The following is a 27643-nucleotide window of genomic DNA, read 5'->3' as shown; positions in this document are numbered from 1 at the left end:
ACACTTAATTACTTTCTTTGTTTTCCAAGATGTTGAGCACTGCTTGATTGATCAAAGACACGGTCTTGTCTGCGATAATGATGTTCATTAAAAATTGCCATTTGATATGTAAAGCAGGAATTATGTGGAAAGCCCCTGGGCAAAATAGGATTGAATAAAACAGGTTTTAGATCAAAAGATATCTGACCAAAGCATGGAATAATTCATTATACTGTGAAAAAGGAGATATCCTTTTATATATTTTATTGTTTTCTTAGTTTTTGTACAAAAGAGCAAATTTGGCATACAGAGATACATTCACTTGTCACAGTTTTGTTGTTGCTTTATTTTAAATGTAAGCTCAAACATTTCAGGGATGGCAAAGCACGCCTTCTTTCTCTTAATAAAAGATGACGTCCTAACATTGCGTTTTCTTTGATTCGTTCTATTTTGTCCTAAACAGAACTAAACCCACACAAAGTTTCAACAAGAGCTCAAAAAAGTTATTCTATGAATAGAAAAAAACAGAGAAAAGTACTAACATGCAATTGCAACTTTTGTCAATAAGCTTCGAGTACTTTAAAGGAGGAGAATGGCTTTACAAAGTGATAGTCCAGATTGCCGCAGTGTGGACACTGCTGTACATTGCTGTATTCAGAGAAATACTGCATGCCAACACGTACATCTATGACCGGTTTCCCACAATGCTTGCAGTTTAGCCGGGCCTGAGCACACAGAGAGAGTAGAAATGCATTTAAAACAGAGAAACTTCAAGAAGGGTGTGCATTGAGGGATTAGTCAATTTTCTTTAAAAAAATTCAGATAATTTACTCACCACCATGTCATCCAAAATGTTGATGTCTTTCTTTGTTCAGTCAAGAAGAAATTATGTTTTTTGAGAAAGACATTCCAGGATTTTTCTCATTTTAATGGACTTTAATGGACCCCAATACTTAACAGTTTTAATGCAGTTTACAACTGCAGTTTCAACACAGTTTCAAAGTGTGACGAGCCAGCGCGACCTGACGTAATTGCGTAATGACGTCGAAAGGCCACGCGTTACATATATGAAACGCACATTTGCGGACCATTTTAAACAATAAACTGACACAAAGACATTAATTAGTATCATTCGACATACAACAACGTCGGAACGGTCCTCTTTCTTCACACTTGTAAACACTGGGGCGGAGTTTCGATACGTCATCATCAGTGACCTCTTGACGTGTTGACGTATTACGTGAGGTCGCGCTGGCACATCACAGGACCGGAGGAAGACCAGAAGTTGTGGTTTAAAAGTGCATATTTTCTTGCCAAAAATGACAATCGTTTCACTAGATAAGACCCTTATGCCTCGTTTGGGATCGTTTAGAGTCCTTTGAAGCTGCAGTTTTGGACTGCATTGGGGCTGTCGCGTGTTGGGGTCCATTAAAGTCCATTAAAATTAGAAAAATGTTTCCCTTAAAAAACATAATTTCTTCTCGACTGAACAAAGAAAGACATCAACATTTTGCATGACATGGTGGTGAGTAGATTGTCTGGATTTTTTTTTAAAAAAATGGACTAATCCTTTTACATTTGTTACCCTGGACCACAAAACCAGACATAAGTCGCATGGGTATATTTGTAACAATAGCCAAAATTTTTGGCCACGATTGGGATAATATCATTAGGATGGTCATGAATCATTAGGATAATAAGTAAAGATCAAGTTCAATGAAGACAATTTGTACATTTCCTATAACATAGATATATAAAAATATCATTAGTTTGGGGTGGTCATTAGTAATATATGTTGCTAAGGACTTCATTTTGACTTTAAAGGCGGTTTTCTCAATATTTAGATTTTTTGCACTCTCAGATTCCAGATTTTTAAATACTTGCATCACGGCCAAATGTTGTCCTATCCTAACAAACCATCCATCAACGAAAAGCTTATTTATTCAGCTGATATATACATCTCAATTTCATTAAATAGACCCTTATGACTGGTTTTGTGGTCCAGGATCACATTTTTTTCTAGTAAAGAATCACTTTCAAAGGTTTGCCTACAATGTCACAAACAAAATGGTCAAAAAAGGTCCCATGCAGTCGATTGGGCAGTACCCTTTAAAAGTGTCCTAATATATACCATTTAGGTACTAATATGCACTTTTGTTACCAATATGTAACTTTTTGAAAGGGTGACAGTTAGGAACCATTTTTGGACCCTTTTTTCTGTCCGTTTAGGCAAATTGTCATTTACACCGTGGCGGCTCGTGACTGCTCATCCTAGGGGCGCAAATTTAAAATATGTGGTTGGAGTGTCATGCGTGTTGCTTGCGTTTTCAAAATATGTGTTTGTTGCATCATGCGAACCATGTGCATCACGTGTTTTGTCAAAATAAGTGCCTAATGCACACACGGCAAAACCATTTATGATAAAAGAGACGCTCACGTTCACAAAATACACGCAAGACACTCCCTTAACAGTAAACTTTGATTAGCATGAGATTATCTGGCAAATGCGAGTGCTCTTTTATCATAAACCCTTTAGACGCGTCTGCAGCAAGCACTTATTTTGACAAGACATGTGATGCACATAGGTTCACTCGACGCACAGAACACATATTTTGAAATTACGAACCACACACATGACGGGCTACATACTTTGGATAAAAGCTTCAGCCAAATGCATAAATGTCACTTATTTAATTTATATCAATTAGGGGTGCATAAGGATTCATCACGATTAATCTATAGCAGAATAAAAGTTTTTGTTTACATCATATGTGTGTGTGAACTGTGTATAATAATTATGTTTATATAAATATTCACACATGTATTTAAAATTTTAAGAAAAAATATATATTTATATATATAATATAAATTATACATAAATATACAAATTTATATACGTGCATGTGTGTGCATTTATCTATACAAAGTTATTATACACAGTTCACACACATATATATTGTAAACAAAAACTTTTATTCTGCTATAGATGGGTCGCGATTAATCGTTATGCATCCCTAATACTATGCATTTTGATATCAGGCATTTAATTTGCACTTTTCTACATGTTTAAATCAAACGGATCTTAATATCAGTTTTAAATGGGGTCTAAAACTATTATATACTGATCACAACTTGCAGCTGTGTAATAAAGGCCCCAGTATATTTCATTATTTCAAGTGTGATATCATTTCAAGTATAATCTTCGAAAGCTTCTGGAAAGCTTTGTATTGACTGTTAAACACCTTTTAACTGCTATTAGTTGAAGACCATGATGTAATTTGACTTTGACACAAACACCCTGTTCCTGTTTATTTCTTAACTCTGTCGTACCAAAGCTCCTAAAAAGGTTTGCATAGCCGTTTCAAATTTCTTCGTATCCTGGGGCCTTAATTCTCATAAATTTAAATAAACATTTGTATATAGATGCTGTTTTAAGAAAATGTGACCCTTTGGCCAGTCTTTACGTGAAAATACAAACAAATGCATTACCTGGCAGCATGGTGATGCAGCCAGTATGTCGTATGTGTACATGGTGCCCAGCTGGTGCCAGCTTCCATCCCACCTGGACTTGCATTTAATACACACGATTTTGTGCACTCCTTCGAGGCAGTCGACACAGATGGCATAAAGATGCATCAGCCTCCCTTTTGAACATAAACAGAAAAGACTTTTAAACTGCAAAATTAAGGAAAATATATTAATGATATGCCATGATCAAAGCATTATTAGCAGCCATGCTTCTTTAGTACATGAAAACTGGCAGTGAATTAAAAAAGGATCTGCTTTATCCCCAATCAACGTAAAGCTATTAAAAGCTTGTCTTGCTCAAAATGGCCTTCCTTTGGTCTTAAACAGCAGCAGTCATATCTCATGCTACTTAAATACACTTGCCTTGAACTGATTTTGCATTGCAATGAAGGTGCACCCTTATGCCAGTGCTACAAATCGAAAATATTTTGCTGTCCTGCTATTTTATCAGCTATCAACATGCAGTGTTGCCACAAATACACAAATTCCTTTCTAATCAGGACACAAGAGACCTGGGACCAAACATTGGGAGACATTGTAAATACTCATTTGAAGGAACTGTACCATACAGCTGTATTTGTGTTCCTGTAGCACAACTGATCAGGCAGGTTAAAGGTCATGGGTTCGATTCCAGAAACTGTATGATTTTCTTTAAAGTCTGTGAACTTAATGTGTAAATATTGATAACCCCATGATGAAGAGGTCTAAGCTGATCTTTTTTGTGGTAAGCATGACCTTTGCATTAAATTGCCTTCCTAATTATTTTGTAACTTGAATATCAAGGACCTATATTGATATGCAAATATAAGAAACTGACCCACTGGAGTGTGAATGATGGATTTCCTCACCTTGTAAATGGCATGGCACGTCATACTCAATCTCATCATGGCGAGAAGGGCTCAGAAACAGTGTCCCGTCCACTAAAGGAAACTGTTCAAAAATGGGCAGAGTGTGATGGCAAAGGGCACAGTTCACCACATTACGGTGACTCGCGCTGAGAGCCGAGAGGATGAACTTCCGAAGATCCTCTCCCTGGCCGGCTTGGGCATCGTCTTCCATCCGCACGTGGTAGGTGTTGAGCTTGTGTCGAGGAATGTGCGTGAGCAGCTCGGAGAGATCCAGCCTCCGCAGAAACTGCACGGGGTTGTCTCCCGGAGAGAGGCGAGGCAGGCACATGCCGGCAGCCCCCTGCTCCAGGTGAGCTCCGCGTGCCACCATGTTTCCGGGCAGAAAATGCTTCCTTTGGCTATCCGTATGTACGGCATTCTTCAGAAACTCTCCCAGGTGCATGGAGGTGCGTGGCACGCCGAAAGACTGGGGTGAGAAGGAGAAGCCGGATGTAGGCGACTGAGCAGGGGACTCGCACGGGGACCGGAGACCATGCGAACACGCACTACCAGCACTGGGAGGAATCCCGTGGCCTCTCTCCTGAGCACCCTGCCAATCCACCGATTGCCTGCGAGGCAACTCCTGACAAGAGCCACGGTGAGCCAGTTTATGGCTGCCGGATGATTTGCCTTTCTTGGGCTCATCGGAAGGTTCACCCCCGCAGGCACCACCTGCGGAGGCGCCGAGGCTGAGCTTCCCGCTTCCCTTCTCCGGCATCTTTTTCTTCCGCTCATCATGCATGCGTTTTACCTGGTACCAGTCCGTGTCTTTTTTCAGGTGTCCTTGGCCACAGCGGCAGGAGCAGAAGCGGAAGGCCAGATCGTAGCCTTTTTTGGTCCACATGTTCTGTCGGCACTGCTTCTCGTTCCAGCTGCGGGCTCGGCCGATGCAGTTGAACTGCACTAGAATGCTGCTCTCCCACTCGTAGAAACACTGCAGGTGCATCCAGTTGCCATAGGGGCAGAGTTCACTGTTGCACACCACTCGCTGGTAGTCGTCCTTCTCAAGGTCAATAGGACGACCTAAACTGCACACCAGTGGGGTGGCACACGGGGCTTCTGCCAGAGACAGTGAAGATTACATTAGCATGAGCTTGTTATGTGTGTATAAGTCAAAAAATTGTAACGTCAACTATATGTAGTCATAATATTTTCTACTTATGTCTTATTCAGAATTATAAAGACAAACTGAACAAACAAAACCTTTTAGAAAATGTATGAATGAATGAATGAATGAATAAATAAAAGAATGAATGAATGAATGTATTTATGATTGTAAAAGTAACAAAATTAACAAATTAAAAAGAACTAAATCTTTTAAAAATGTATCAATGTATTAAAAATGTGACTCAGGCTCCTTACTGTATCTGAATGAATAAATACATTAATTTATGCTAAGTTTATTAATAAATTGCAACATTAAACAATACATTTTAAAACAAACCTTTTTAAAATGTAAATTTTTTGTGCTTCAGACAGTGGCAGCTCGTGACTGCTCTTCCGAGGGGCGCAAATTCAAAATATGTGTTTGTTGCGTCATGCGAACCATGTGCATCACGTGTTTTGTTGTCAAAATATGTGCCTGTTGCATACGCGTCAAAACCGTTTATGATAAAAGAGACGCTCACGTTCACAAAATACATGCAAGACACTCCCTTAACAATAAACTCTGATTACGCATGAGATTATGCGAGTATCTGGCAAACACGAGCGTCTCTTTTATCATTAACCCTTTAGACGCATCTGCAGCAGGCACTTATTTTGACAAGACACGTGATGCACATAGGTTCACTCGACGTGCCGAAAAGATATTTTGAAATTACGAACAACATACATGATGGCCTACATACATGTTGTGACAAACTTCACATTGTGCGCCCTCAAAAAAAAAGAAGTGGCCGGCCGCCACTGGCTTCAGACATCTTACTGACAGACTGTTCAATGTAAAGGCATTACTGTGCTATTTATGAAAACACTGTGGGTGAAATTCCCACTCAGCACTAAAAAATGTTATGCAACATGTCTATGAATGAAGTTTGCATGCATGTCTCATGGGAGACTGACAGAAATACAATCACATTAATGTGTGTGAATCAGAACAGATATAAATATATGTGCATTACTCATAGTTGACAACAGAAGTGCTTTTAATATGCCAAGAGTCAAAGAAAATGAATGCATTATTAAAGACAATGGATATAACTGTACCTCATATGTATGCTATTATACAACATGAATGCACATTACCGACAGCCCGTAAACTTTTAAAAATAAAGGTTTTATAAGGGTTCTTGGAAGGGATGCCATAAAGAACCATTTTAGGTCAAAGGTTCTTAAAAACTATTTCTTTTTCACCTTTTGTGAACCTGCAAGGTTCTGCAGACTATAAATTTGTAAGAAAAAAAAATAATTATTTTAAGACAATGGGCAATTTTGGAAACTTTATTTTTAAGAATGTAGGAAAATGAACCATGGTGTTATTATAGTAAAAGTGTGGTAACCATGACTTTTTGGTGGATTGATTACCGATTGTATTACAAAATGATTAAACTATAGTGTAAATTTGCAATACTGTAGTAAAACAATGGTTCATTCAAGTACCTTTGAACGGGGCCTACACAACCACCTTACAGTTCAGCTTAAGACGATGAAGTGAAATCTTGATAATTTACAGTCGTAATAATTCACACTACAGGAATGATGATGATGGTGGTGGTGGTGATGGCACGCGCAGGAAACAAGTTACTGCAAGTGGGACAGAAGGAAGACACTCGCATGCACGCGCGCACGTTCAGGTTGAAGTGGCGCTAATGCAACAACTCGGGATGCGTTTAATGCATCATTCCCTAACGTTACAATCTTACCGCTTCTGTTGTCGCTCGGCGGACCCGCCGTGGCCCCGGTCAACACGGAGGCAGGTCCTGCCGAGACCGCGGAGGCTCCATTTTCTTGCTCGTCTCCGCTACTGTTCGTGCGTTTATTTCTCTTCCCCTTGTTGCTCTTCTGGTTGGGCATAATGGATGTGAACGCGGTCTGTCAGCGGCCGCCGAGCGTTTCTGCGGATGTCATATCAACGGTAAGTTAGTTGACGAACGCAACGCGAATGTTAACGCACAGGTGATGCAGATGTTACGGTTCGACCATCATCATCCACCTCCGGATCGTGCAGGCAGTGTTGACAGCAGAGGTACACCATGAAGAAGGCGTGTCCCTCTGTTGTTTTGATTCCTGCTCTGAAGAGAGAACGGTGTGCGCGATTTCATGCGGCGCTGCGCAGGCCAATTGGCACATGACATCAAAGTACCGCGAGAGCAATTCGAGAGCTGGCGTCTCGCGGTACTTTGATCTCATTGACTGTGCGCAGCGCCCGCATAAAGTCGATGCTGAGTTTTCCAGGCTCCACCTCCAACTCTGATCCGAACTTGGAGCTCAGGGTTATTAATAGCACAGACTTAGAAAGGGTGTCCTGAGGAAATATTGAACCCACTGCTATAATTATCGTAGACTTTAATTGTTTTGCCAGATATAGACATTAAGGCTTTGCGGCAGACAATTTGTTTATATATTTTCTTTTTAGTTGTGCATTTAACGACTAGTGCTGTGCTGCTCACACTGACTGCACGTTTATTTCAGTGTTCTTTTATTTCATACGCATTTTAAAATCTCTTTATTTTCTTTTTATTGTTATTTGTATTTCTTATGTATCTTTGGCTTTTATTGTGATTTTAAAACGTTTCTTGTTAAAGATCTCATTTTAACTGTTAGTTACTTTAGTTTACTTTATAATTTCTGTATGAAGCAATTTTTGTGCTATATAAATATATTATATTAAGATTCCTTCAACTTTATTGTTAAAGAGATTACATGCAAACGGCTATCAATATATTTATTAACTTATTAAAATTACATTAAATTAATCAAAATCTGTTTCTCTCAGCATTTTTGTCTTATGTACTTTTAAAAATATTTTTTATTGAATTATAATATAGAATTTGTTATTTTATAACTAGTCTACAACTAATAACGTGTGGCATCCCAGATTGTGTACTTATATTATTCCCTTAACATATACATTGTTGTTGGTATGTGAAAGTGTTTATATTTTTGTGCATATCAGAAGAGTCACTGTGATCAATCACACTCTTTACAATACAAATACTTCTCATGTGATGTATACTATATAATTTTAATTATTAATAGCCTATATAATAATTGCACATCCAAGTATACGATTTGTGACATACAGGTACTAATTTTAATTTTGAATAGTATTTAGAGAGATAACATGCAAATTGGTATGCAGCATTGGTTTAATGTAAGCTAAATCCAAAAGCAGCGTTGTGGGAATCACTAATCTAAATCTGGTCTAATATAGCCTGAATTATAAAGCTCATTCACAAAAGTGTATTTTAACTATTCAATAGTGTTTTAAAAAATAATAATGCGTTTTAACTCCAGTTCAGTGTTTATATGCCAGTGTTTATTGTGCTTTTAAATAAACTTTCCAGTCATTCCTATAATGCACAATTATAAAACAAAAATTAAAGCACAGATGTAAAATGTGAAACATATAAACAATACAATGCAGATGTATTTTTGTAAACAAATTTATATGGAGAAACTAATATCAATGATGCTAAGTGATGATCCAGTACAAACAACTCCCTGTATTTATTCTTTGCGTACATCTTTATTTCTTTTTTTGTTGCTCATATATTAAGATTTAACCTGAGCTTCAGTGAGGCAAAAACTTGTGACATTTGTAAAGACATAGATAACAAGAATCTAAAATAAAAAAATAACATGGTGAAACAGCATTTCATAGTTACAGACATCATTGATGTTGCTTTTAATTTAAGCTGCCTTATTTTTTTAAATGTCTTGATATTCCACAAATGTGACAAATAACAATCGGAAACGAAGTAATTGTAAAGGTATTGCAAACAAACTGTCCCATGATTACTATTGAAAGACGACAATTATGTAAGCCATAATCATTATAGGTAAAATTACACATCAATGGTATAATCTAATAGAGACTTTACAATCACCATTAACTGGCGGCAGATTTTCATATCCATAAGATCGAAAACAATGTATTCCAGTCCCAGAATGTTATTAACATGATCATGCAATATGGTTTAATGATATGGCTATTGAACTGGACGTGATTAAACAGGGAAGATTACTGCATTACAAAACTGTTGTGCAAATCACTCCCCTGAGAGAAAAACCGGTGTATAAAAATATTACAATGCAATGTACAAAAATGTTACATTCTCAAATATGTGCTTATCAAAATGTAGATTGCTCTCACTTGGTGGTGGTGAAATCTGAAAAAGACTGTTTACTTGGCTTTAGAAAAGACAGTCAGATTCAGTCCTGCAGTAATATGACATCCACATTATCATGAACTCCTTGCAGTAAGAGCTCCCCGTCAAATGTGATGATCTTCTTTCGTTTGGCCGCTTTCAGTGTTCCAACCAGAGCTTCGAAAAGGTTGGCACACTGGTCATCATTAAACAAGACTCCAAATTTGACGCTGATCTTGCCATCTGCATCTGTAAAAGTGTCAGGGTTATTTCAATTGAGGAGCTCAAATGCAAATACTTTCCCTGACTTTTATTCAGGTCTTAAAAATATACAAAAGCGTTTTTTTTTTTTTAGTTAATATGGGAGCCAGACAACACAGTCAGAGGCATAATTCTATGTCAATAAATGACAACTAAACATTCACGTGAAATCATTTTGGAAAATTTGATTGAAAGGTTTCAGTAACTCCGGAATTCCTCATTTAAAGACATGTCAAGACCTGTCGGTGTTGGTTAATTATGACATGCTTAGACCCGTGCTCTCTAAAAATTACTGCAACTATAACTAAAAACTATGTTGATAAAGAATAAAGCAATACTTACTTGTGTTGCCCAGTCGACGAATTTCATCAATAAGAAGACCAACTTCATGTTCCACATTCATTTTGGCACTGCAAGGATACAAGCATGTAAAGGTGAATGGCAAGAATTTACTTTTTAACAAAGATTTACTGGACAAGCCATTTGACTATATTCAAATATATGTTGATTCCTGTCTGACCATGCAAAAATAACTAGCTTTTTCATGTAATGTACACCTTGTAATGCTTTGACGCAAACTGGAGGAATGAATAATACTTTATTTATATCGTCAATGTCTCCCCTACATGCATTAGAACAAACAACACACACATACACAAATGCACGCACGCACGCAATAAAAAAAATAGCTAAACACTGAGATTTAAACATTTCAATATACATTTTAATTATCAAGCGCCCTCTATGGAGGAGTTAAGTATTGCAACGCCGCACCCTACCGGCTTATTGCAGATGCTGGCCATTTAAAAGCTACAAACACTTAACCACTTAAACTTTGCATACGAAAATAATGCGTGTGACCAACATAACCAATACAAGACCACAAGATCGTGGTTAAAATAATAATAATAATTCCGCACACGGCATAAACGTGCAGGGTGTACAGAGCACGAGGACTTTCATTTGATCAGGCAATGCGGAAGTGCGAATCTTAACGCCGAAAGTGAAGTAAATGTGTGAAAAAATGTTATTGTGAATCACAAAGGTTTTAATGCGAACATCACATACGTTACCTAAATACTATAGTATATAATAATAAGTAAAGAGCAAACACTGTCTTGTTCATAAAAGCCATTTAGACTGGATCAAAACAGATTGCATACAAATTTTGTAATAATAATCCATAACTCCACTGATAAGTAAATCGTTTAGATCACAAACATTTTTTTTAAAGCATTTTAAAGTTTAACATGCCCAGCACACATACCTCTGTGATGCTTTTGTTACCTCCGCTCTGTAGGTTGAATGAAATAGAAAAGCACTACCATAGATGGCTGTGTGTGTGTGTGTGACGTCACGCTGAAAAGCACTCTGGATTAACCTAGTTACAAATGAGCATGCAATGCTTTAAAAGCAATTCAAGTTTATTCTTGCAAATTTATTTTCAGAAAAAAAATGTACATTTAATTTATGTAACTGTATTCATTTTATTCTGGCAGCTAATGTTAATAATATCAATATTATATTGTTAATAATACAGCTTGTTTTTGTGCTAATTAGTTAACTGTGACGAAGCTGTGACCAGTTTTACGAAATAACATTTTAATTAAATGGACATTGAAATATAAAGGGAGATCATATCCACTTGTTTAAAATGCTTGCATTTCCCAAGCGCAAGGTGTCAGTATAAAGCAATTTATTATCGACGATTTTCTAAATGGCACGGGAATATCCTAATAAGCTATTTTGTGTTTTCGTCAGCGTTAATGCAAACAAACATAACGAAATGTAAATGTATGCAGTAAATTAGTTCTAAAAACGTGTCAAAGCGTGAACGCCTGAAGCGCATGCGTGAAAAATGCCTGATCAGTGCTACGCTGTCGACGCCCCTAGCGACTGGGAAATGTAGTTCTGAATGAAGACCGGCTTTTTTGTAGTACTACGTAGGTAGGGGGATCTTTAAATGTGCTGACCAACCAAATCGTCTTTCATTAAAGGTCATAGTCCTTTTTGAGCAATGTAAACGTAAACAAAGCATGACATTAAGACTTGCGGTTATTTCAGGAAATTGAACTTACGCTGTTGTACTACAGCTTGCTTCTATAGCAATTTCCAATAGTTTCCAATAGTTTTATATCGATCTTTGTGAAACAGAAGATACCTACAATGGCTTCCATTCAAGAAAACACGCAGTGGCCCCGAGTATCAAAGTTCATTCTCTCTGCATGTGCTGCAACTGTAGCAGAATTAGGTAGCTACACGTGTCCTTTCGTTCATTTTACAATATGCATATATTTATTGTGATTAAATCCATTTAAATCTATTTAATAGTACTTTGGCACTCATATTTGTGATATTTACTGCTTTTGTTTTAGTCACATATCCCCTTGACCTTACCAAAACCAGGCTCCAGGTACAAGGTGAAGGTGGTACCCATCAGAATGGTGGTAGTGCACGTACTCGAACCCAAAACAGGGGCATGCTAAGCACAGCTGTGGGTATTGTGCGTGAAGAGGGGCCCTTCAAATTATGGCAAGGGGCCACACCAGCTATCTATAGGCATATAGGTAAAGCACTGACATGTATTTAAATCCTCCAGTTTTGACTCCTCTGACCTTTAAAGTTCCTTGTCTTTAGTTTATTCCGGAGGCAGGATGTTGGCCTATGAACAGCTCAGGGAGGGAGTTTTGGGAAGGTCTGAAGATGGAAGCTTTCCATTTTGGTGAGCGACAACAGTTTGTGATATTTAAAACATACATCAGTATAAATCATCAGACCAGCATGTGTGACGTTCGTATAGGAAAGCAGTGATCGGCAGTATGGTATCAGGTGCTTTGGGCCAGTTCATTGCTAGTCCAACAGATCTAGTAAAGGTTCAAATGCAGATGGAGGGAAGGCGTCGACTAGAAGGGAAACCTCCAAGGTGAGACACAAAAGCTGTCTAATTCAGTATATAATCCCTGTTAGATGGGTACGTTAATTATATTTTATTTATTATATTATATATTTAATAATATATATTTTTTGAAACAGAGTAAACGGGGTCTACCATGCTTTTATGAAAATCATTACAGAGGGAGGAATAAGGGGCCTTTGGGCTGGATGGGTACCCAATGTCCAAAGAGCTGCACTGGTTAATTTAGGAGGTATGAATATAGCAGAACAGAGACTAAAATCCATAAATCTGTTGACAGATTGTAATGCATTGTATGTTTTTCATTTCATATTTACATTCAGACTTGATGACCTATGATACAGTAAAGCATTTTCTACTAAGAAACACATCCATACAGGACAACAGCTTTTGTCATGGATTGTCAAGGTAAAATTGTATTATTTTTTCATGTAGCCAAGTTAACGCAGCCAAAGGTTGGTTATATTTAATTATTTTCTCGGTGTAGCATATGCTCTGGATTGGTTGCAGCAATTATGGGAACGCCAGCCGATGTGGTAAAAACTAGGGTAATGAACCAGCCAAGGGATTCAAATGGGAGGTTTGTTTGGTCATCTTTGTTAGTTTTTTATTAGTCATTAATTTTATTTACAAAAAAATAATTTTACCATCCTCTTGTACAGGGGCCTTATATATAAGTCTTCTATAGACTGTCTGGTTAAATCAGTGAGGGGAGAAGGGTTTTTATCCCTCTATAAAGGATTTCTTCCTACCTGGTTTAGAATGGTAATATAAATCTAAATATGCTATGAGTTTAATGTTGTTTTACATTTTTATGCCCTTTTTAACTCGTTTTTTTTTCAGGCTCCCTGGTCTTTGACCTTTTGGCTAACATTCGAGCAAATGAGACGAGTAATGGGCTTGAACTCATTTTAATGATTTTACTGGAAGAGTAAGAAATGCTCTTGTTGGATCTAAACCGTGTTTTTTTCTTTTTACTTTGTTATTTCTAGTTTCAAAAACGTAATTTTCCTGCACACTTATGTAAATGTATGTAAAGACAAAATAAAACAGTATTGGGAATCACCAAAGCCTTAATTTGGGGAAATTAATGTACTGTGTGTTTTATTGTGATATAGATATTAAAGTATTTTACTTAATACTTTTTACATTATGGTTCAAACGTTTAAGGTCCCTTGATAAAAATGTTTTTGTGATCTTGAAAACTTTGTGTTTGCTCAGAGGAAAGAAAAATTTTATTCTGTCGTCATTTACTTACCCTCTCCATTCACTTCCATAGTATTCTTTTTTCTTATTATGGAAGTGAATGGGGCTCATGATCGGTTTGGTTACAAATATTCTTCAAAAAATCAGAACAAAGAAATTTATACAGGTTTGTAACAACATGAGAGTAAGAAAATGATGACAGAATTTAACATTTTCTGTAAACTATCCTTTAAAATGTGTTAATTATGTTTTTAACAATTTTTAACTGTGCAAATATTATTTTCTTTTAATACAAAGCTAAATTATTTGTTTAATGGGCAGATTGGGCCAAATGATAAAGAAAAAGCACCCAGTAAGAGTCCAGCATAAAAAGGAACTTGTTAAGTGACCTTAAACTTCAGTTTAAATAATTTTTAATTCATTTAATACATTTTATTACAGTTCTACATTGTATCTATGTACATTTTATATACATGAGAATGATATATTACTGTAAATATTTTATAAGCTGTGTTCAACTTCCATATAAAAAGAACTGCAAAGAATATAGCACAAAAACATAATGTGAGCAAATACCTAAAACCAAACGCTAGAGGCCGTCTAGTCAACAACTATCCCACACCGGAACGAAAACAAGACCACACTGGCAGCGTCACTTCCGGTCTAGGATTATCGCGTGCTATAAAATGGCAACGCCGAGCGGTAGCACATCCAAGCGTTTAGTCCAATATGTTATCGTGCGCGCAGACCTGATACACACTTTATCGTGGCCTTTGGGTGCCGTTATAACTCAAGCTTGTCACGCGGCCACTGCAGCCATTCATTTAAACTACAATGACCCCGACACTCAGGAATATTTGGGAGAACTGGATAGCATGCACAAAGTGGTGCTGCAGGTTTGTACTAGGTTTCATTATTATGATTATTAATGGGTTGTTTTGACGTCATGTGGCGCTGCGCAGGCCAAGCAGCGTGTGACATCAAAGTACAGCGAGAGCTGCGTTTTCGTATCGCTCTCGCGGTGTGTTTGACGTCATACGCTGATTGGTATGCGCAGCGCCACATGACGTCGCTGACACGCCCATTTCTAACAATTTAAGCTTTAAAGTGTGGGATTCATGTTGTGATATAATGGAAAAAATTAAAATATTTTTATTTGATGAATGCAATCATAAAAGAAACGTACTTGCACTTAACTGATGAAATTGTCGTCTTTTTGTGACAGGCACCAGACGAGGCGTCCCTCACCACCCTTTCAAATACTCTGAGCGAGAAAGCGATATCGCATAAACTATGGATGGAGCAGCCCGAGAATATTCCTACGTGTTTGGCTTTGAAGCCCTACCCTAAAGACACTGTGCACCCCTTACTGAAAAAGTTTAAACTTTTTAAGTGATAAAGCTAAGCTTAAAAATAAAGACTTAGACTTGCCCCCATAATGGCACGTTGCAAAAATAATGATCATGGCATGGTTTATGTAAACACGATTACATTTGTGTTAAGTGCAATTTAAGCTGTGGATTCCCGTCAACTTGATGTCATGTAGAGTTCAGCAGCTGCTGCACAACAAGAGCACATGAAAGGCCATCTTGCCACATCATGCATTTAACTCCACATTTGTCTTCTGTTATTAAAACCATAATGCCAATAATGTCTGTTTCTCTTTAGCATAGAGAGAAAATATTTAATATTAATGCAAACTACATCATCTTATCTTATGTATTAAAACTAACAGTTGATACAATGTTTCACATTTGCATAATAAACACATAGATGCATACCAATTTTGTCTCATGTGAATCCAGATGAAGGTTGACATTTTCAGATGTAGATAAAGATAGCACTGGCAGTCCTTTTAAACATGGTGCTTTATTGCAATGTGTTGCATTCTCACATTCATGGATGTTATAGAGATTTGTTAGTCAAAAGCATAATTTCCTTCAAGGTATGTATCTTCACCTTGGAAAAGCAACATATGGGGCCATATGCACGAGGTGTAACGTGAATGTTTCTTGTCTGTCTGAGTGTATGTGTGTAATGTATGTGTAAACTTCAAATCTCAGTTCGAGCAGCCACATAATTCTGTGAAATGGACAAAGAAAAAAATAAGACTGATTCAGTAGATGCTAAACACAGTTTTGCAGCCCACAGGACACTCCTGCAGGTGCTGGACCCAGCATGTGACTGATTGTCTACAACGTCCCAAGAAAGGTAGGATTCTCCAGATAAACCTGGATTTATAGAGAAAACAAAACGAAAACATGACAAAACATGCAGAAGTCTCCCAGATACATCTTCATTCATAATGTCCCACACCGCTGCAATGATACCTCTTAAGAAAAACGTTTCACAAGTATTATACAAAACTGGACAAAATGAGTAAAATGTATATATCTATATATATTTGTTTATTTATATTAATTTCACAGGTGACAAGTGGAACCTTGCCCTAAAGAAACAAATACCGTTTCAGTGGAGTTACAAACACATAACTTCCCTTCACCAATATCGGTATATTAATAAGGCAGCACTTACAATATGCAAAAATTTCAGGTAAACAGTAGCTACTATAGATGATACTGTGTGTAGAGATGAAATCTGAATGACGAGGAGAGTGTGTGGTGGTCAATACGTATGAATCACTACAATGGATGCAGTGATGTCACCATGAGGAAATACAGATTGTACGAGTTTGCATAAATGGTTATTAGCACTTGGCACTGAGTGTGCAGGGCCTCGAACCCTACAACACTTAAACGCAGATTGCGATGAACTGAAAGCGGAGTTGAATGAGGAATGTCTTTAAGAGATATAGCTCGGAGGTGGTCTGAACATCGACTAGATTAGGATGGGGGGCAAGGGGAGGTGGAGCACCTGAAGAAAATAGGCATAGTTAGATCTATGGTTCTGCAGCAGAAAAAACACCCATGTAGCAAAGGCTCAGCTACCCTGCGCTTTTATTGGTATCCAATGATTAGGGCCTAAGTTCTTTACGAAGAACCTGAGACGTGCGAAATGGCATTTAACTTCACAAAATACATTCAAGGGGGGTATTTTCGGCGTTCTCGTTTAAACATGGTACTACTTTGTAATGGCCTCTTTCCTTATAATTCGCGTATAAAGTGCAAAACTAGATTGTATTCCTTGCAAGTTCCTGGTACGTTTTTCGTAAAAAATTCATGTAAAATACAGCAAAAGTCTTAGAAAGGTCAGTATAAGAAAATCCTCATAAACAAGAAAACGCTCATCAAACCGTGAGGAGCAGTCCTCTATGCAGAAAATATATACAAGAGGCACCTCAAATTTGGTATAAAGAATCCAGCTAAATAAAGAAGTCAAATATCCAAGTATAGTTGCATCAGTATGTTTTAGCCCCTAGTAGCTCAAAACCACTTGTTTTGAACTACAAATTATATATATATATCCTTGAGTTAAAAAAGTGAGGAGAAACAGGAGATCATTGTAAGCATGCATCGCTTGTTCCTGTACATAACACTGCAGTCCAAGTAATAATTTTTGTGTCAGTTTTAAAATAAAAGCCAAATGCTTTTTATTTACCATTAAGGTGCATAGCTAGCTGTTGAAAATGTATTTTTTTCCTGAAAACAGTGTCTAGAGTGCCTCCCGAAGAGGCGTTTGCATGTTTGGTAAGTCAGTAGCAAGAGGGGAAGGTAATTCAATACTGAACTACAAAAAAAATCATAATCCATTTGGAACTAGCGCTACGGGGATGTTGTCGAAAAATATAGATATAAATATAGATATAAAATAAAAACGCAAGCAACAAAACGTTAGTGTTCAAATATGGCAGGGTATGAGAAGCCTTTTCAGGAGAAACCAAATGCTACATTTGTTTTGTCCAATTGCATGAACCTTGCATATGATATGAATCTTTTAGTATATCTTGAAGCTTTGGTCATTATTTCGTTCTTATCTACACATGGCAAAACTACAACAGGCAGTTGACGAAACCCCACCGCGATAACCCGGTACTGTTCTCAAACCAAGGTTCCACTCGTCAGAGCTGTTAAAACTTTGACAACAGAGAAATTAAATAATATGGCCTTTTTTAAATTAACCCGTACAAAAGCCAGTCCATGCTGCTTCTCCCTCAGCAAAGTCACATTCAGCAGTCGCTAAACCATTCTCACATATAGAGCAATCTCAACACCCACAGGAAAAGTTGCAGGTATTCCAAAAAACAAAATAAAGAAAGAAAAAAAATCAAATCAGGACATAGTTTCCATATTAAACACCAGATATACAGTATTAATCACACACACATACACGCTTTCAGACAGCCACATACACATCTCAAAAGAAAACGAAAGAAAAAAAAGAGAATAAAATAAATGGAAGCAAGTAGTTATTACCACAAACTCGGAGCACTACATTTTCTTGATTCTGAACAGATACATATTCACATTTATCTGTTATATACACAATACTTTGATAAACCAGGTTTTGAATAGGTCTATTGTACCTTGTTGTTGTGTACTGACTGTGAGAGGCGTTATAACAGAGCATAAACAAAACATAAAACATTATTAATAGGCGCTGTCCGCTAGTTCGGTACATTTGGCATAATAAACATAGCAAATGATGACAGGTAGGGTTCATTAAATGGACAAAAATAAATGAATCTGACCCACTGCATAAAAAAGTATTTCCAACCATTATTTTTTTTATATATCTACACAGGAATGCCTGTTCCCCAAAGAGGAGGGCAGAAATGAACGTTACAATGTCCGTTTTCTTCCGTGACCCCAAAAAAATGTAAAAACACTGAAAATTACGTGTTATTCACTCACGTTGATTTCTGTAACGTCTATGTACATTTAAATATACCGAAAATTTCATCAGTACACACTTTCGGTTGAATTAAATGGATGAATGAGGATGATCTGCTTTACGAAACTTTACAGTTCCTTCGTAAGGACAGTCTGAGCTGGTGTAGCGTTGGAAAAGAGGAGCCGTTTTTCGTATACAGAGAACACACACACAAAGCCACGCCACTTAAAACGCACGAACAGAAGAGCACTGTCAAAAGCAAAATGAAAATACGTGTGAAGGGAGACGGTCGTGCGTGCAACACTTTCCAGTGCCTGAACAATTTCGAGTTGTGCTCCAATTACGTTGCACGATTGCGAAATACTTGGAGACATAAATTTCGATCAATAACATTGATGACGTATTTTAAATCTTTTTTTTTATTGTCTTTAGTAAAGGGCTTGCTAATAACTTAGAATAGAAAAAATTAAATGAGGTAATTTTGATTTTCGTTACTACATTTTACATTCGGGAAATAAGCTTTTTTTTCTTCTTGTAATGTTATTGCATGTTATCAGGTGTGTTCGAATAGTTTTTTTAATTATAATGATTCTCAAAGGGTCGACTAGTAGGTAAAAGAATGAAAAATAATGCTGATGAACAGTGTCTGACTGGGCAACAGTAGTCTTATGAGCAGTCGAAGAGCTGGAGAATGCAGCCGACAATGGTGCGTCGTGCTGCAGAATCGGGAGAGAGCACCTGTGGTTTGCAGGCGCAACCTTGAAACACTCAACCGAGTTGAAAAACAATGTACAATGTACATTTTTGCGCCTGTGTACAATGCAAAATAACGTTTGTAACATTTATTCGGGCGTTAAAAGCATATTTTTCGATAACCAACATCGATCGTAAAAATCTTAATATATATAGATACGCTTAGAGCACACAAAACCCCCGGATAATATTGAGGTTTGTTACGTCTGTAACACTTTTTGATTTTAAAAATTAATTTTTAAAATAAAAACTAATTGATAGATTCTCAAAGCTATTATTAAAAAAGCAAACTGATCATGATGATGTTTTAAAAGGTGAATTGCCTGTATTTTGAAAGTGTGGGTTTATCTCAACTTTGTCCGTTTATGCTGTACAATAATACCAACCTGCACAACACATAGCCGCAAACAACACTGATAGGCTGAGTTGACCCTAAGTGGCTCGTATTCACAGCTGCTGGGGGGGAAATGTGTAGGACATAAACAAAATATTATTTGCCGTTTCAAAACAGTCTTGCCCGGAAAGCCTGCGGCATACAAGTACGCACAACAGAGCAGTCTCCCATCCGGGCGACGCTTGTTCTGAAAACGGCAACGGCAGACATTAAAAAAGCAACGAAACAACAAATAAAAAGGTGGGAAATACTTCCCATCATCAGGCACTGCTGGGGAGAGCCTACCAGTCACAGATCCAGCTGAAACTGAGCAATATACCATGAACATAGCAACACTAGGGCAACAGCCCGCCCCGGTTTCCAATCCCACCGATCCGAGCTCGGCCGCCGCGCTGCTCTCCAAGAAGCATTGCAACGTTGGCCTGACCGATAGGACGTTTAGCCGGCTGAAGCAGCAGGTCCTTGTACAGACTTGGCAAATTCTTGCAACGTGATCTTTTCTCCATTCAGGAAGCAGACTTTATAAAAGGTGACCAGGAATGAGCGCTCCATCAAACGCCTATGAAATCTCACAAGCCTGGGCCCAGGCACCAACCCTGCAGATATACTGTATAGAAACCGAAGGTGAAGAATACAAATCTCTATGTGTGGATACGGTCCTCTGGCAGGTTTTTGAGGTGTCACTCGGTCAGGAGCTGCTGGAGCAGGCTCTTCTGCTGAGACTGGGACGTGGGGGTCCCGCTCGGACCCTTCTGGGACCCTATGGGACCTGACTGGTTCAGGTAGGAGTCGCTGCCCACCAGGTTTACCGTGCACTGGACATCAGCAAACACCTGAACCTGCTGTACCTGAAAAATGGGGAAAAGGATGTATAAATTAGGCTTAAAGGGACTGTTTAACCTAAATGTGAATTCTGTCATGTTTACAAACCAGTATGATTTTAATTCTTTTGTGGGACACAATTTAATTTGTCACATACACAGGACACAGTAAGCAGAATGCTAAGGCTTATCTTTACAAAAAAGTAAATGGTGACCAAGGTCTGGAAAAAGCAATGTTCCATGAATGAAGAACAAAGTTGGGTTTCGAAGGTGAATAAATTATATCATTTCTTGGCGTCGAAAAGCATGGCATCATCTCAATAAATAATACAGTGACCATCTTACCTGATCATTACACATTGAAGTGACGTTGCCAAGGTTGTTGTTGCCCATGCCGACAGATGGTCCGATGGGAGGTAGAGAGCTCACCGCTCCTGATCCTCCAGCCATTGAGACGGTGATACTCATGTTGTTATACACGCTTTGCTGCCCAAAGCTTTGAGAGGTAGGCTGGCCACCAGCCTGGTTAAATATACTGTCACACGAAACAATGTTTTATACATTTATAACATTAAGAGACTGAATCTGTCAGATTTAAATGCACATTTGGTGATGCAACACATTTTCTCCATAAACATCCAACATTACCTTAACCTCCTTTTTGAATATCAGCCACCATACCTGTTGTTGCCCATAGCGCCTTGCTGCCAGTTCTTCATGTCAGGTGACTGATAACCAGGTGGAGGTTGCGTTTGCTGGAGCAAAGGACTCTGGGAGGTGGAGTTCTGTGGTGAAAGCAAAGGGCTGGTTGGACTGAGCTCGGGAGCAAAGGATGGATCTCCTTGCTGGATCATGCCTGTAAGAAAAAGTTTGGGTAGGTGAAGCTGTGATGATAAATCAAAAACGTAAAAACATTTGAAATACAATTAAGTACGTGACACGTACCAGGCCCCCCAAATTGCTGAAAAAGCCCCTGCTGAACAGGAGTGTTTACAGGTCCACCAAACTGTCCTTGAATGCCTCCCATAATGCCTTGGTTGCCCATGCCACCCCTGGTAGACAGCTTGGGGTCCAGAGGTCCCCCTATGGGGTTAAAGTGGCTCGGGGAGGTAGGTGTGCTTCCAGGCATGGCATTGTAGCCTGGAGGATAGCCAAACTGCTGTGGCTGAGGTTGCGGTTGCTGCTGCGGGGGACCCTTGGGAACCTGCTGTGCTCCCAGAGGTCCAGGGTTTATACCTTGCCTCATCAGCATGACTTTCTGCTGCAAAAGCTGCCGCTGGCGGTGCTGGAAACTGTAGAGCTCCCGTTGCCGCTGGGCCATCATCTGAGCGTTAAGAGGAGGCTGTCGGAGAGAGGGACGGCTCTTGGTCAATTACAGGCATTATATTTCTTTTATAGCATGTTACATGACCTTTGTGTTTAAAATATGTGCTATATAATTAAACTTGACACTGAAAACGCAATGCATCAGTTAATAATCTATATAATCACTAAAATGGCAGTACATTTAACTGATGACAAGATCTTTAGCAAACATTTTAAATAATTATGAATTTTATCAAAATAAATAAATAACACCAAATTGTGACCAACATTCACAACTAGTACTGAAAACCATAATAAACAGTGTTTTTATATGAAAGACTTGCACCTTAATGAAATGCATTTATGATCCAGCTCGGCGAATGCGACACTAACCTGAGAGGGCATCTGAGGCTGCTGCATACCCTGGCGCATCCCCATGGCAACATGCCCCCCTTGTGGGAACTGGCCCATGGCGGCGAGTCTGTTCTGGAGCTGATGGGGAAAAGAGACACGGGCAATAGATCACCACTAAACAAGTGCAACTAATCACTCGTTCGCTCGGCAGCTGCAGCTTACAAAAGGCTAGGTTAGTTCCACAGCATGTTATTTCAAAGAGCGAAATCAAAAGCATTGGCTGGATCTGTTACACAAAGCAACACAATCCCAGAGGAGGATTTACAGGTTGTGAGATCACATTTATTATTATGTAGTGTGAAGTGAATGCTCTCTACCTGCTGTGGACCTTGCAAACGTTGCTGTAGCTGGAGTCTCAGCTGGTTGGGAGGCAGTCGCAGCTGGTTGGGCACACCAGGAGTCCGGTTCATGCCGGGCCGCACCGCCATGCCCGCGTTGCCAGGAAACGGCATTCGTGGGGCCCCGAAGCTCATGCCCTGTGTTGTGCCCATCTCAGGAGGAAACTGTGAGGGTGAAGATGGGAACTTGGTGGGATAGCTGGGTAGCTTGGGCTCCATAGGTACAGCGTTTGGGAGCTGAGGCAGAGGAAAGGCCTGGGTGACAGGTTCGAGGCATCCACTCTGTAGATGAGGTGGTAAGGCAGTCAACCATTGGTACTCCTACTTTGTGTTGCATTTGACCAACCCAAAGTAGGGGTCCAATTGTAGCTTCCTTTGTGGATACATGCCGAACGGATTAGTGCTAGAATTGCATTATCCAGTTCTGACTGCATGCACTTAACACTTACTTGAACAAGCTTGTCGATGCCCAGTGCTCGGTCCAACTCGGCCAGCTCGCTCTCATCGGTGTGGCTTAAAAAAGTGACCAGCTGCTCCAGCAAGGCCTTCTCATCATTACGGCCCTCGGGAGTGGTGGGAGGACACAGCATCTCATCCAGCGGACAGGGAACACACTGCCTGCTCAGTGCATGAATGAAACCATATGAATCGCAGTTAAAAGAGAAAGGACGGTGGCACCAAACAAATTCTTTTGAAATAGTTAACCCAAGACTATTAACCCAATCACCAGCAAACAACACTGAAAATACTCACTCTTGAGGAGAGGTCAGGGAGGCCTGCGTTTGGTTGCCCAAGCTGCTGTCAAAAGTCATAGGTTCAACCAAGGGCAAAGTTTGGAACTGCTGAGAATCAGGAAGCTCCAGCTTGGCCAAACCTAAATTAAAGAAAGCAATGATTGTTAAATCTATCGACCCTCTCCTGCACTACTTAACTGAACTTTCTTGTTCTATATCTTCTTGTTAATGTATTCATTCAGTTCAATACCTGTGTTGGTATTGAAAGTGTTGAGGCTGGTTGGATTGGCAAAGGGACTGCCGCTTTCCTTAGGTGGCTGAAATGGGTCTGTCTGCCCCAGATCAGCCACCTGTACCTGACCCTGGTTTGGCGTGGAGGGGTCGCAGAACTCAAAAGAGGACTGACGTGTGAGGTTTGAGCCATCAGGGAATGCTGCAGAGAGATGATGGTTAGTAGGTATTGAAAATTTTAAATCATTTATTTTATTGGTATGTAAGGTTCTCATAGTACAATGGACCACACCTTGGCTCGACGTTACCGGTGACTCTTTCTTCACGCTCAACCCAATAGAAAGGTTGTCTTCGCTGGGCTGGATGAGTGCAGGCTCCTCCACAGCTTTCCCTCCTGCTGAGCTTCTCAAAGTGGGCAACAGCTGGTTTAAAGTATCCAGATCGGTACTGGGAAACTGCTACTCGTATAAACACACAACATGGTGGAGTGGAAATAAGAGCAAAGGTCACCAACATCAAAAGTCTAAGAATAACTGTACAAAATCAGAACAGGGCCTTGACAATTTAAGAAGAAATGTACACATAAGTTGTTGATCAACTTTTCTAAAAATAGGACCTAAATATGCATGTCTAATATTAAAAATAAGTAAAAGAATACAGAACAAACAATGAATAAATGAAAGTGGATGTAAATACCGGGCTTTGCCTGTCACTGGATTTAGGTGAGCATGTCGTTGCAGAAGTTACAGTTTCAGCTGCAGCAGCTGCACATGGTACATTTTCTCTGCTCCCTTTTTTCTCTGACTTCACCTTGACCGTCTGAAGGCTGAGGGCGGCTGGAGGTGGCAGGTCCTCCAGGTCCTTTTCATCTGTATCCAGCAGGAAACGTAGCAGCTGGTGGTCCTGCGGCTCTTTCCCGCCTCCCATCCTCATCGCCAAAGCCGCATTGGGACTTGTTGGAGGCTCCTTCTTGATCTCAGGCTCATTGGATACGTCTGCAGGGCTGCTGCTGTCCTGGAGCAGGCGATGCAGAATCTTGTGCCGCTCAGTCAGGGTGCTGTGAGAGGCCGGGCACTGGGATCCAGAACGGGACTGGGAGTCGTGTTCAGGGTTGCCGTCCAGGAGCTGGTTGAGTTTGGGGTTGCCCCCCGCAGCACTCTTAGGCTCGTCTATGCATGCTTCTGGAGGTTTGGCAGGGGGCTGACGTGCCGGAGAGCTGCTGGGGGTAGGAGTCTGTCTAGAGGTTAGAGGAGAGGGGAGAGAGAAACTGACGACGTCGCCACCGGACTGTTGCCTGGTCAGACCACCGGCAGGCGAGTGGATACCGGGTGCCGAGGGTGAAAAGGGGTGGCCGGGTACCCGAGGGCTGCTTGCCAGGCCCGGACTGACCCTTGGAGGTCGAGGTGACATGAATGAGGTAGGGGCGGCTGTGAGGGGGCTGCCTAGTGGAGACGGGCTGCTGACCTGCTGAGATGGCCCGACGCGGCTGGGTGTCAGGTAACCCGGCGGAGTGGGTGTGGGGGGTCCAGGAGTGGCACAGGTGCCGTTGCTGTTGCTGAGATGGAGGCTGAGGTCACTGGAGGGCTGTAGGGCAGGTGAGCGGGAGGGTGGGGCAGCAGGAGACGGAAGGCTGGGGGTAGTGTTTTCCTGAGAGCTAGCAGTGTTGTGTTCCCTAAAATACACATTTGAATTGTCAGAGACCAGACCTCAGAGTAACCTCAGTGATGCTGCTTTTAGCTTAAAAGTGACATGATTGTCAAGTTTGGTAACCCATACACAAAATTTAACCTCAGAGTAGTGAACATATACACACACACAGGGCAGTGGGTAGCTATCTCTCCAGTGCTTGGGGTGCATTTGGGGAAACGTTGCTTAAGGGCACCCTCAGTCTCAACCTGCCGGCAATGACACTCGAACCGGCGACTTTCGAGTTACAAGTCTGACTCTCAAGGCCACGACTCATGGAGACCCTTATAACTCTACTTTTATTCAACAGTATATCATAGGTGTTTGGGTCATTATAACAAAAGATCACAAGCCTAATTAATATAGAAAACTATTATTGAGTGGTTTCCCCTTTATAGTTCAGGATACCCAAGTAAGTTCTCAATTAACTTTGTCCCACATGTCAAAATAGACACAAATGGGACGATTGCTGGGGCAAAAGAGTAGATACAATTTTATAAACAAATTAATGTGAAATGTTTGTGTTCATACAGAGTTTTTCAGTTGCATCCTCTGATATCCAACCAAATCTGAACATAGTTTGAGACCTCTTTAAATCTCATCTAAAACTCGAAAAGCATGAGACTTAAAGGTTTCCATTTGCTCACCATTAAATCTCATTGCTGTCTAGGAAAAACTTGATGTTTATATGGGTTGTCTTACATGGATAAGCTTTTGTGGTGAAAGTTACCTGTCTATAGTGTGAATGCCCATGATGAAGGGCTGTACATCTGGGTTTGGGGGGCAGCAGAATTTGCAGCGCGTCTGCGCACTGAGGGGCGTCCCATCACTGAGTGTGAAATGGTACAGAGGACTGATGGCCGTGCCATGGGTCATCACTGTCAAGAGTCACAAAAAGTATCCAGTTTGTTTGGTGTTCACTTTTACAATCAAAATGAAAGATAATTAAGGCAACTCATTTACTAATAATTGCCTTTACTCGTGAACAAAGCAAATTATCGTAATTATCAAATTATCTTAGTAAACATCCATAACCTTTAAATATCATATAACTAATATTAAAACCTGCTCAAATAGTTTTATAGTCATTTAATATATATGTTTAGGTGTCTAATAGTCTGTCAATCATCAGAGAAATCATAAATATTTAAAAACCCAGTACAGTACTACATATGATAATGAATACAATGAAGGTTCAAGGGCTCACCCTCGTGAAGCAGCTTCTTGGCATGGGAGGGCTCGCTGCCCTGAGGCTGGAAGAATGCGTAGATGCACTTCCTGACCAGGTCCTCCCAGCCTGGTCGCCCTGTGGCCCTCAGAGCACTGGTCTCAATAGAGATGATTTTCCCTGCACATACACCCACAGGGAAAGTTGTTGCAAAGGAAGCTTTCAAAGTCCAAATTTGACAACAATAGTTCAACGTTTCCTTGTACAAGAATAGAAAAGGTTTCAGTTTCAGTCTGCATGTTTGTTATTGTTCTACAGCTGTTTTTTAGCTGATAAGAGGTGACCGTAAGTACAGTAGTTGTAACGCACACCCTGCATGGTCGACGCGACACCAAAACTACATAATGACTCAGGTCCACTAGGTAGTAAGCAGTGAAACCTGAATTCTGTCATTTTTTTGGCTGCAACACGCACAAAGGGACACAGGCCGGGTGTCAGTTGAGCAATATATACACCGATCAGCCATTATGACCACCTGCCTAATATTGTGTAGGTCCCCCAAAACAGCCCAGACCTGTTGAGGCATGGACTCTACTAGAGCGTTCCATCAGAACCACCATTCACTTTTTCAGCAATTTCAGCTACAGTAGCTCGTCTGTTGGATCGGACCACACGGGCCAGCCTTCGCTCCCGAAGCCTTCGCTGCTTATCCTGCATTTTCCAGACACATTTCCTCAAAGCTGATGTGTTAGAAGGAGGAAAATGGGCAAGTGTAAAGGGCATGTTATAGTTGTGCGTAGGTCCTACGGCGTAGCCGCGATGGCGTAGGTTCCGTGTCGGTTTTCATTTATACTTTAGGGCTCGTTGTAGTTGTGCGTAGGTCCTATGGCGTAGCCACAATGGTTTTCATTTATACTTTTG

At 39.9% G+C, this 27643-nt stretch overlaps 5 protein-coding genes across 6 annotated transcripts in view; 2 read left to right on the top strand and 3 right to left on the bottom strand.

The window, feature by feature from the left end:
- Positions 1-226: 226 nt before the first annotated feature.
- On the bottom strand, positions 227-7667 carry heca (hdc homolog, cell cycle regulator). Its single transcript, XM_055186435.2, has 4 exons — positions 7259-7667; positions 4356-5453; positions 3469-3623; positions 227-704 (listed from the first exon to the last, which is right to left on the bottom strand). The coding sequence occupies exons 1-4, from the start codon at positions 7407-7409 to the stop codon at positions 540-542; spliced, it is 1569 nt and encodes a 522-aa protein (XP_055042410.1). The 5' UTR covers positions 7410-7667; the 3' UTR covers positions 227-539.
- A 1608-nt stretch (positions 7668-9275) lies between these two features.
- abracl (ABRA C-terminal like) lies at positions 9276-11366 on the bottom strand. Its single transcript, XM_055186440.2, has 3 exons — positions 11235-11366; positions 10310-10377; positions 9276-9955 (listed from the first exon to the last, which is right to left on the bottom strand). The coding sequence occupies exons 2-3, from the start codon at positions 10368-10370 to the stop codon at positions 9771-9773; spliced, it is 246 nt and encodes an 81-aa protein (XP_055042415.1). The 5' UTR covers positions 10371-10377; positions 11235-11366; the 3' UTR covers positions 9276-9770.
- A 206-nt stretch (positions 11367-11572) lies between these two features.
- slc25a27 (solute carrier family 25 member 27) lies at positions 11573-13951 on the top strand. Its single transcript, XM_055186436.2, has 10 exons — positions 11573-11914; positions 12122-12218; positions 12343-12534; positions 12605-12689; positions 12768-12890; positions 13001-13113; positions 13205-13289; positions 13369-13461; positions 13544-13646; positions 13725-13951. Exons 2-10 carry the CDS (start codon positions 12134-12136, stop codon positions 13794-13796), a joined length of 951 nt encoding a protein of 316 aa, XP_055042411.2. The 5' UTR covers positions 11573-11914; positions 12122-12133; the 3' UTR covers positions 13797-13951.
- Positions 13952-14726: 775 nt separating this feature from the next.
- ptrhd1 (peptidyl-tRNA hydrolase domain containing 1) lies at positions 14727-15545 on the top strand. Its single transcript, XM_055186439.2, has 2 exons — positions 14727-14983; positions 15313-15545. The coding sequence occupies exons 1-2, from the start codon at positions 14774-14776 to the stop codon at positions 15481-15483; spliced, it is 381 nt and encodes a 126-aa protein (XP_055042414.1). The 5' UTR covers positions 14727-14773; the 3' UTR covers positions 15484-15545.
- Positions 15546-15740: 195 nt separating this feature from the next.
- The window catches only part of ncoa1 (nuclear receptor coactivator 1), a 65709-nt gene continuing 53806 nt past the window's right edge, over positions 15741-27643 (bottom strand). For both annotated transcript variants that reach the window (XM_073856247.1, XM_073856248.1), the window contains 13 exons: positions 26762-26902; positions 26285-26432; positions 24565-25540; positions 24161-24326; positions 23888-24070; positions 23657-23777; positions 23353-23521; positions 22883-23185; positions 22545-22643; positions 21792-22188; positions 21528-21702; positions 21192-21381; positions 15741-20873 (listed from right to left, as the gene is read on the bottom strand). In XM_073856247.1, coding sequence (XP_073712348.1) covers positions 20706-20873; positions 21192-21381; positions 21528-21702; positions 21792-22188; positions 22545-22643; positions 22883-23185; positions 23353-23521; positions 23657-23777; positions 23888-24070; positions 24161-24326; positions 24565-25540; positions 26285-26432; positions 26762-26902 — 3236 coding nt within the window. In that variant the 3' untranslated portion in view covers positions 15741-20705. The remainder of the gene's footprint in view (positions 20874-21191; positions 21382-21527; positions 21703-21791; positions 22189-22544; positions 22644-22882; positions 23186-23352; positions 23522-23656; positions 23778-23887; positions 24071-24160; positions 24327-24564; positions 25541-26284; positions 26433-26761; positions 26903-27643) is intronic.

Source organism: Misgurnus anguillicaudatus, chromosome 18 (assembly GCF_027580225.2).
Source record: "Misgurnus anguillicaudatus chromosome 18, ASM2758022v2, whole genome shotgun sequence".
Taxonomy (NCBI): Eukaryota; Metazoa; Chordata; class Actinopteri; order Cypriniformes; family Cobitidae; genus Misgurnus; species Misgurnus anguillicaudatus.
The sequence above is the reverse complement of the archived record's forward strand: the minus strand, read 5'-3'. Positions and strand labels throughout refer to the sequence as shown.

Bases quoted from the DNA above. Each gene is read 5' to 3' on its own strand.
- heca (XM_055186435.2), bottom strand. From the start codon at position 7,409: ATGCCCAACCAGAAGAGCAACAAGGGGAAGAGAAATAAACGCACGAAC. The intron at 5,454-7,258 runs GTAAGATTGTAA...TGTCTCTGGCAG, and splicing joins GCCGAGCGACAACAGAAGCG to AAGCCCCGTGTGCCACCCCA. The intron at 705-3,468 runs GTAATGCATTTG...CTGTGTGCTCAG, and splicing joins CTGCATCACCATGCTGCCAG to GCCCGGCTAAACTGCAAGCA.
- abracl (XM_055186440.2), bottom strand. From the start codon at position 10,370: ATGAATGTGGAACATGAAGTTGGTCTTCTTATTGATGAAATTCGTCGA. The intron at 9,956-10,309 runs GTAAGTATTGCT...ACACTTTTACAG, and splicing joins TCGTCGACTGGGCAACACAA to ATGCAGATGGCAAGATCAGC.
- slc25a27 (XM_055186436.2), top strand. From the start codon at position 12,134: ATGGCTTCCATTCAAGAAAACACGCAGTGGCCCCGAGTATCAAAGTTC. The intron at 12,690-12,767 runs GTGAGCGACAAC...ACGTTCGTATAG, and splicing joins GATGGAAGCTTTCCATTTTG to GAAAGCAGTGATCGGCAGTA. The intron at 13,114-13,204 runs GTATGAATATAG...ATTTACATTCAG, and splicing joins TGCACTGGTTAATTTAGGAG to ACTTGATGACCTATGATACA.
- ptrhd1 (XM_055186439.2), top strand. From the start codon at position 14,774: ATGGCAACGCCGAGCGGTAGCACATCCAAGCGTTTAGTCCAATATGTT. The intron at 14,984-15,312 runs GTTTGTACTAGG...TTTTTGTGACAG, and splicing joins TGCACAAAGTGGTGCTGCAG to GCACCAGACGAGGCGTCCCT.